This window comes from Salvelinus namaycush, chromosome 37, assembly GCF_016432855.1.
Source record: "Salvelinus namaycush isolate Seneca chromosome 37, SaNama_1.0, whole genome shotgun sequence".
NCBI classification, from domain to species: domain Eukaryota; kingdom Metazoa; phylum Chordata; class Actinopteri; order Salmoniformes; family Salmonidae; genus Salvelinus; species Salvelinus namaycush.
The window spans coordinates 28,641,600-28,651,565 of NC_052343.1; the positions used below are offsets into that span (position 1 = coordinate 28,641,600).

The 9,966-nt window shown below is 42.6% G+C and overlaps 1 protein-coding gene across 1 annotated transcript; it reads right to left on the reverse strand.

The window, feature by feature from the left end:
• Positions 1 to 1,248: 1,248 nt before the first annotated feature.
• selenbp1 (selenium binding protein 1) lies at positions 1,249 to 9,845 on the reverse strand. The gene is made up of 13 exons (XM_038976639.1): positions 9,799 to 9,845; positions 8,767 to 8,881; positions 6,407 to 6,463; positions 5,840 to 5,952; positions 5,488 to 5,673; positions 4,302 to 4,422; positions 3,547 to 3,729; positions 3,279 to 3,460; positions 3,096 to 3,174; positions 2,814 to 2,935; positions 2,394 to 2,486; positions 2,146 to 2,264; positions 1,249 to 1,701 (listed from the first exon to the last, which is right to left on the reverse strand). The coding sequence occupies exons 2-13, from the start codon at positions 8,768 to 8,770 to the stop codon at positions 1,539 to 1,541; spliced, it is 1,422 nt and encodes a 473-aa protein (XP_038832567.1). The 5' UTR covers positions 8,771 to 8,881; positions 9,799 to 9,845; the 3' UTR covers positions 1,249 to 1,538.
• Positions 9,846 to 9,966: the final 121 nt, after the last annotated feature.

Consider the following 9,966-nt stretch of genomic DNA (forward strand, 5'->3'; position numbering starts at 1 on the left):
TTCCAGAAATGTAGAAGTACTGTTGCCACAGATATAAAAATGCCTTTTATGGATCAATAGTATGCTTGGATCACACAGTTGTGCTCTGCCTGGCCGCTGCGGATGTAGCAGTGCATCACTACTGCTCTCCTGAGACCTAGAAGTCCTGTTGCTCCAGACCATGGTGCTTCTTGGGTGTGTTCGTGTGGAGTTTGCCTCCCTCTGGAATTTCCACTCTGTCACACACAGCCCAGCCTGGCATGAAAATAGGATTGCCGTGCTGATAGCAATGATCTATTTGCATTATCTGACAAATTATTTTCTCACTTCTGATGTTAATTAACCACATCATTGGATCTGAAAGAAGTATGGCTTGATTCTGTTTAGGGATGTAGGAAAGGAGCTGCCCAAATCATGCCTGGAGTAAAATTGAGAAAAGTTTATAGGTCACCTGCGCCTGATCTGGGCTGTAGCAGGCGCTGTTGAGCAAGTATAAATTGTAAGGCTCACTAGCCACTAAATCCAGCCAGCCAAAGGATCTTTGCTCCAGTTCACAACTTGGCCACCACCAAAAGTTAATTGAAGTTATTTTCCAACGCAAACCAGCAATGCCAAAATGTTAAGTCCTTTAAAATAAATCATTGCAGTGATACACTAGATAATATTTGGGCCAGTGGGTAACTGACTCACCCAAGCTTGAGAAAGCTTTTGATATTACTTGATAGATTTGCTGAAGGGTCATGCTTCAAGGTCATTCCAGACATGTAGTGTAATGAACCATAGCTATGCGACTCAGTGATCAATTATCATCATCATTCTATAAACCAGTATGAATAATGTAGTGCAATGAGTATTTAAATCAAATGAACTATATAATAATTATTCAAACCATTGATAATGTAGCAGAATTGGTAGCTAGAGGTAGTTAGCCTAGTAGTTAGAGCGTTGGGCCAGTAACTGAAAGGTTGCTGGTTTGCATACCTGCGCCGATAACGTGAAAAATCTGTTGATGTGCATTTGAGCAAGTCACTTAACCCTAATTTACTACAGGGGCACTGTACTACTATGGCTAACCCTGTAAAACAACATGTTTCACAACACCTATCTATTTTACTATTAAATTAAGAACAAATAGTCCAGACATACAGATTCATTCAACCCTGCTGAACACATACACACTCGGGCCATTAAGGAATGATGAAAAATTAGAACGTCTTCATATTCTTAAAACAGTAGGCTATACGTCGCCAACAGATGTTAGTCTATGAATTCCATATGTTAGATTTATTTTTTATTTTTTTTTAAACCTCAGTTTCACCACTGGCATTGGAAGTAACGAAGAACAGATAATAACATTGGGTCCATAGATGAGACAATGACATAAGGCACAATTATGCATTTAAAGCAAAGCAGCATGGAATGAATAGGCAGCATTATCGAGCATGAGGATCGAGAGTATGCCTCCTTCCCCACCCGTTCCCAACTAATATGAGTTACATGAAGTCTATGTAAAGTATGGTGGGAATGAGAGGGGGAAAACTGGGGCCTCCTGCGTAACTTTACAGCCAGATGTCAGAGGTGCAGTCTCCCCCAGGGTATCGTAGCTCGTGGGCCAAGGCCGGGCCATTGGGCTCTTTACCAAAGTCGACCAGGAAGTTCTCGTTCACCTTGAGGCCACCGTTGGCTGTGTTCACGTCAATCTGCATCATAACAGAACCCTCCCTAGGGCAAAGAGAGAAACAGACAAGGGCAAATAAGAGTCTCAGGTATTCCATTTGATAGTGTTTCCAGCTATTTGTGTTCAAAAGATCTTATTGAAGCAGCCCATGATATTGAATAACACTTAAGAGCGATAGCATACAAATCCACGTTCTGATAGCTTACAACTGAAACCTGTCCCTGACATGTGTGCATTGACCACAAGTACCTAGTGGTAGAAAATTGTAATACTTGAGTAAAAGTAAAGATACCTTCATAGAAAATGACTCAAGTAAAGGTCACCCAGAAAAATACTTTTAGACTTTTACTCAAGTAGTATTTGGTTTTAAATATGCTTAAGTATCAAAATACTATGATCTACTTAAGTAAATATACTTTAAAGTACTACTTAAGTACTTCACACCACTGAGTAATAGAAAAATCTAAGACAGATGAACAGGTCCTCACTTGATCATTTCCGGGTAGAACTGCTTGTCCCAGCCACTGTAGAGAGAGGTGGTGACGTACAGTCTCTTCCCATCCAGACTGAGCTGCAACATCTGGGGGCTCCCTGGGATCCTCTTCCCCTGGTGTGGATCACATGTACACACAAGTCGTTGTCTGCGCCTTACAAACGCAACCTAAACACCTACTGCAGACATTCTGCCAGTGTGTGTGAAGCGTGAGTTTGGGCATAGATTGTTATTCTTACACACCTTGATTGTGCGTGGGGGTGGTTGGCTCTGATTCTCTGGGTCCTCCAGTACTTTGACAGGGCCATCGTTTAGGATGCTCCCTCCCAAGAAGAGCTGAATACACAGGGAGACGTGAACAGTCAGTGGACAACTTTAACCATTTCAGGAGACTGTCCTAACTAGCTACCTTAAGTTGAATGAACTGACTAAGTCGCTCTGGATAAGAGCATCTGCTAGATGACCAAAATGTAAATGTAGGAGGCCACTTGCTTGACCCTAACACAGGTACGCATCACATAGGCAGACTGATGAAGATGATTCATTTAAGTATCCACTTGTCATGTTTAATACCTCTGTCCAAGACCATTGCCTGTAAGATGAAACATTTTTGGTGGGTTTAAAATAATTAAAATCAGCCATGTTGTAAACTTGTGATCTCACCTGGCCAGCCAGACGTGGGTTCCTCCTGTTTGTGATGTCATACTGTCGTATGTCTCCATGCAGCCAGTTACTGAAGTATAGGAAGCGGTCGTCCAGGGAGATCAGAATATCTGTGATCAGACCTGAGATGAACAGATCACACAGCATCCATCAAATTCAGGAAAACCCATTTAATTTGGTATTTCCATTTGATTATGGAACGGGTAGCTACACCCAATTCCAAATGTTAAATATATCCCTAATCTGCAGTACTCTCCCATCAACATTTTCCCACACACTCACTTGGCATCACTGGCAAAGTCCATCCCTCCACTTTCTTACTGGGGACATGGATAACCTTCTCAGCAGCCCAGTCTCCTTTCTGTTGAGACAGTACCATTTTAGAAGACACTCAGCCAAAAACAAAAAGCAAGAGAGATCAGACATGTTATTCTATTTTTTCCTATGTATGAATGTGTTGCTCACTGGGGTCCTGTAGAAACGGAAGACGGTTCCTTGGAGCGCACAACCGACGTAGCCCTCCGTGGCGGCGGGATCGTGGAGGAAGCGGATCTCCAGAGGAACGGCGCCCTCCTCCCCCAGGTCCAGGGACTGTAGCCGCTTGTGAGTGGTCCAGTCCCACACGTGGATCTTCGATCCATAGAGACCTGCAGACACAACAGCAGCACTGAAACATTGTTCTCTCTACTCAACAAGTGTAATACAAACACACGTATCACCTCAATTTACACACCTTCTTTGACATGTTCCGGGTTGAAACCGTAGGCGAGGGCTTTGGGCGCTCCCCATTCGGTGCTCATCATGACGTTGTGTCGGGGCTGGTACCAGAAGTCATAACCAAAAGGTGCCGCCTCACCAGGCAGCTCCCAGTTACCAACCACCTCAAACGTTTTACCATCCAGCAAGATGAAGCCACCTGAGAGAAACACATCCTGCATCAGTCATCTAATCCAAATGAGTATTAACTCGTCTAAATGACACTCCCTTGCCCCGCCCAGTATTCTTTATCATTGTGGATTGTAGAGCCTTCTTAGTCCCTTACTATAAACTGGGTGGTTCCATCCCTAAATGCTGACTGGCTGAAAGCTGTGGTATATCAGACCATATACCACGGGTATGACAAAATGTATTTGTATTGTTCTAATTACGTATGCAACCAGTTTATAACAGCAATTTGGCACCTCAGGGGTCTTTGGTATATGGCTAATATACCACGGCTAAGGGCTGTATCCAGGCACTCTGCGTTGCGTCATGACTACGAATAGCCCTTAGCCGTGTTATATTGGCCATATACCACCCCCCCCCCCCAGGCCTTATTGCTTAAATATAGGCGTGTTTTATTAATCCTTATCTGTATGCTGTAAAGTGTTTCTAGGTCTCATACATTGTATGAGGCTGAGGACAAGGAAAGAAGCATCAGGTGTTGTCTGCCTTCTTTCACCCAGAACACACTGTGTCCCCCTACTGCAGCGTGTTGTCTCCTCCTACCTTTGCCATTGCCAGATGGATCTCCCAAGCTGCTGATCATAATCTGGCCACTGCCCAGGCAGTGTGTGGTGTGGGGGTTGGCCAGACCCGTCTTCCAGAAGATATCTGTGGGCTCCACAATCTGTGAGGAAGCAATCCTTTGTTTTAGATTAGATTACGACCTGCATGGGAAGCATATTGGAGAAGATGGCTACGGGCTGTTGGTGAGAGATGGGTACGAGGCTTGACCAAATCTGTACATTCAATTGTCTGTTTTTGATTCGTCGTGTGCTGGAGCTCCTTGTATGACATTGTGTGGTGTTGACTGGATTTGATGTGTCTGTATGACATTGTGTGGTGTTGACTGGATATGATGTGTCTGTATGCCATTGTGTGGTGTTGACTGGATATGATGTGTCTGTATGCCATTGTGTGGTGTTGACTGGATATGATGTGTCTGTATGCCATTGTGTGGTGTTGACTGGATATGATGTGTCTGTATGACATTGTGTGGTGTTGACTGGATTTGATGTGTCTGTATGCCATTGTGTGGTGTTGACTGGATATGATGTGTCTGTATGCCATTGTGTGGTGTTGACTGGATATGATGTGTCTGTATGCCATTGTGTGGTGTTGACTGGATATGATGTGTCTGTATGCCATTGTGTGGTGTTGACTGGATATGATGTGTCTGTATGCCATTGTGTGGTGTTGACTGGATATGATGTGTCTGTATGCCATTGTGTGGTGTTGACTGGATATGATGTGTCTGTATGCCATTGTGTGGTGTTGACTGGATATGATGTGTCTGTATGCCATTGTGTGGTGTTGACTGGATATGATGTGTCTGTATGCCATTGTGTGGTGTTGACTGGATATGATGTGTCTGTATGCCATTGTGTGGTGTTGACTGGATATGATGTGTCTGTATGACATTGTGTGGTGTTGACTGGATATGATGTGTCTGTATGACATTGTGTGGTGTTGACTGGATTTGATGTGTCTGTATGACATTGTGTGGTGTTGACTGGATTTGATGTGTCTGTATGACATTGTGTGGTTGTTGACTGGATTTGATGTGTCTGTTTCATTCGTTGAGGTTCTGAAGGAAAAAATAAAGTTGCATAACCTTAGCTGTGCAACATGGTCACAGAGTAGTGTAGTATCACTATAACCCATCACCTGCTGTAGAAGGGTGACCCTTTACCTTGTGCATCTGTGGAGCGCGGGGGTCTGTCCCAGTGTCCACTATGTAGACCCGGGAGGAGATGAGCGAGGGCAGGATAAGTCGGTTGCGCTTCTTGGATGAGTCACCAAAACAGCTGCTGCAGGCGTTCCAACCAGAGTGGTGTAGCTCGTCATTCAGGTTGGGCATGGGCAGTCTGTGGATGACCTGTAGTCAGACATTACCAGGTCACTCTTTAATCCACAAGGTCAAAGGTCATCATGTATAAAACTGTCATCTCTTCAGTATTTAAACTACCGACCACTGTGACTAATGAAGACCGGTGTGAAAATCAAAAGCAAGGCCGTGGTTGTTTGATATAGAGCAGCAGTACCTGACAATAAGTAGGAGACTTGGGGTCCACGTCGACAGTGGCAAGGTAGTCTGGCTTCTGGATGCCAGTGTTGCGATAAATGCAGGGCAGGTACACAATCTCCTCACGTGGACCTTCAAAAACAAGATCCCCGTTTCAGGAGAAACTACCATCATTCACTCCTCCTTGACCACAAGAACAAGGACCATGACAACCGCAAATCCCAAAGAGGGATTGATATTAAGGGTTGCACTATTTCCTAGTCAACTGACCAGTCGGGTAAGTTGAGCCTGCTTTGTGGTTTTCCCATCGGGGGAGGAGTTTATTTGTTTTACTGAATATAACCAAACACAAAGCGCAAAGAATCAAACCAAAGAATTCTGGTTCCTCCCAATGTTTAAGTAAAATACAGACAATATATGGCATTTGTGCGTGTAAACAACATTTTCATGCAACCAAAATGTTTTTTTTTTTAATAAATAGTCCCGACTTGTCCGATGGGCAAGTGCCCTTTAGACCTTAATGTCAATCCCTCCTAAAAACACATGGGGTGAGCTAAGCTTGTGTTCCCCAGAAAGCGACACTCACCCTTCATGGCATCCAGTGGGCTTTTGTAGCCAGGTCCACAGCCTGTGCATTTAGTTGCTGGAAAAACACAAGCAAACAGCAAGTGTCCTTTTCATAGAGTGCTCAAAATAACTTTACTGCCACACACAGCAATCTGTGTTGACTATAACTGCTGGACATCTATGGCAGGTAACAACCACAGAAACATTCACACCTATAAGTCATATATACATTCATCATACAGCTGTTAGGCATATGTTTAAAATTACCTAGAAGTTTCATCACAGGTAAGTCGTGGAGAGAGACATGTTTTGTTGTAAAACTGTTGCAGAATGAGTGTGTGAAAGGAGACATTCACTTGTCCACTGTCTTCCTTTCCCAAGGTTGCTGTTACTGGCAGCCATCAGAATTGTAGGTAAATGCACTTTTACTGTACAAATCTGTAATGCAATGTTATGATTGTGAATATTAGAGAACAAATCAAATCTGCACAACATGGTCCCAAAATTACAGTTTATTTACCCAGCCAATGTTTGACCATAGGGTCAAAATAAATAAACGGAGCACTGTTGAGAGTATATCAGTGTGCAGATTCTGTTCATTAATACATCAGAATCATAACATTCTATATCAAGGTCATACAGATATTTACAGATTAACAGTGTTAACTATTTTTAGGCCAATTATGTGTGTAAGATTTGACAACAAAAAATATATAAAAAAAATAGACAAATTAACACCCCACTGAGTTCCTGCTCCCTAATCACAGCCACCACATTAATGGTAATCAAAAGTGGTTTAGGCTATGCCAACTTGGACGTAGGTCTTGATTTACAGAATAATAGCAATCCACTTGTCAACAGTGCAGACATCAATTCACAAGAGACTGACAGGGTTGGGTCAGTAACCTTGATTTACAGAACAATGGTTAAAGCCCATCGCAGGGTCCTAAACTCCTACGGTGACTGGGTCTAGACAACAATGGTTCAGAGACTGTATAGATCTCAGATAAGCTTCATTAGCATGAATGGTAAGGCTACTGTTGCTAAAGCAAAGTGAGATAATGGCATCAAGTCTACGTATATCTGTGGAACTTAGAAGGACTGATCCAGAGTGCTGGTTGTCTTTGACATTGTACCAAATCCTGCCATAATTTAGTGCTGCCTTTACTTGGAATAAACAATTGCTTGTCATGATCGAAGCTGTGCCTTTTCCCTTCCACATGGCAAACAATGGTTGCGGCCTAAACCATTGTCGCAGCTAAGAAACAAGTGAAAAAAACCATGTGGAAACCACAACAGATATCAAGCAATCTTCCAGGAAACTAGTCTCCAGTCCAACATTTCACAACACAATTCCTTCTAAGATATACAAGCCCACAAGTGCAGCTTCCGTTCATTTAATGGGGTTGACTGTTGCAGGTCCAAAGAAATGTGGATGGGCATCTTGCATCATTGTTGGATCTACCAAATTCTCTGTTATGAAAATAGGCTACAGTTTAACTGTCAAAAGGACATTATCATTTAATTGTAGAAATTAAAATTGAATAATGCATAGAAAGTTGTTTCAGTGGTTCTGCTGAAGCATCATGATAAAGTGGATCATTTAAGATGAACAAGGCAACAAGTACTAGAGCAAGATCCCTTTTACACTGAACCCCAAACCCCAGTTTAGCATCACTGCACACGAGAATAAACAGGACCCCATTCAAACGCATAGGCTACTTACACAATGTGAAGCTGGCAGTCTAGTGCCTGCATCATTTAGACCAGTGTTTCCCAACCAGGGGTACTAGGAACCACTGATTTAAACCACCAAACCTATGCAATTGTGTGACTAGGTGTTTAGGTCCATGCTGAAAACAATTATTACTTCATTCATTAATTCAAAGTGGTGTGTGAAAGACAAAGTATCCTATAGTAAAAACATAGCAAGCAGCTTATTAAGGGAAACATTACATCATAAAATCTAATTGAAATGTCGCTGTAACTTCCATTTCATCCAGTCCTTTTGCATTCGTAAGGCAATAGTGCCAATATATATACACACACACACATTTGTATACGTAAATGTCGGTTAAAATAACGGACTATTCAGCAATGGCATTTGGATTCACATATTTTCAACAAGAACTGCCGCACGTACGTGCTCAATTACTCACACTCATTTTCGTTTGACATATTTCATTGGTTGTCTTACTTAAATATGCATTTATATTATGCAATAACACATCCAGCTCTAGGATAAATTACGTTAATTAAAAGTTGACACTATGGGAGTGGTTAGCATTATGTTCTAGTCCACGTTCAATCATTAACGTTTTTTGACAGATTTACTAAAAGTTACGAAAATGAGTGAAGAAGCAAGAAGATTAGACAAACCCATCTCGCAGACTTTATTCGTCCAAGGTATCCACAGGGATCCGCGCTTTCTACAGTTTCTTTCAGCTGGTATGAGGTGGAGCAATGCCTGGTGTAGGTTTTGTAGGGTAAACGGCTTGAGGGGGAAAAAGGGGAGTGTTTTAATCAGCATAACGTTGCACGTAGAAATAAGTATTGAGTGCATTTCGTTTTGCATGGCCCGGTGCCCCGGTGGTGGAGATTCCGTTTTGCGACCAGTGGACAATAGATTGATCTAAAATGCGTAGACCCCGCCCAACCGGGGAACAGGGCGATGCCAAACGAAATCATTCATTAATATATGAACGAAGAGATAGATACCCCAGCGAGAATGTCCTGCCCTCTGTTACAGTTTGATAAGACTTTCTACAACCGGTTTCGTCAAGTGCTTTGATGGCAACATAACATTTATCTGACACGTTTCTGGCGCAAAGCAAGGTAACATGTTCTGCATTCAGTGCACTATAAAATAAATATGCAGTTTAAAGTGTTGTTTTACAGTTTATTTCCTATGGTCCATACTGACTAGATATACGGTCTATTAAACTCGTGCTACCTTCCTACTTAAACTGTGTCAAGGGGTCATCTCTTGCATAACTCGATATGGGGGTATGTGAGGTTAAAGCCACAATCTGGAGTTTTAACAATAGTGTGTTTCAGTCCATAGACAAAAACAACCTATTTCAAATGAGACGCAGCTATGAATGTAAGGACTTAATCCATAAGATTGACTCTGCTTTTTTAATCATATTTTTAAGATATACATTACAGACTCAAATTCAGTGGCGTGCCGTGGGCCTGGGGCCTGGGCCTTCAGTGAGGTACTACACAGTCCCACCCGAATTAATCCACCTCATTATGATGCCATGGCTCTAGAAACTATACATTTAGACAGAAACGCAGTATAACCAGGCGTTGCGTCACCTTGAAATTGACAAATTGACATTTTGGGGTAAACAGTGTTTACCCAAAAACATGACACAATCAATGAGTCTTTTCAATATTTCCCTTCACCTTTTCATTGTGCAGCTCCGTTGCCCTGCGCGTTTGTTCTTTGAGCTGTCGATCCACTCCGGTGTCCCCAAAAGTTTGCAAACGCACCATTGCTTGTTAGTGCCCAGCCGTACTTTGGTGTCTCGTTGCTGCCTTGGTTAGACAACTCAAGTTTGCAAAGCCAGTGTG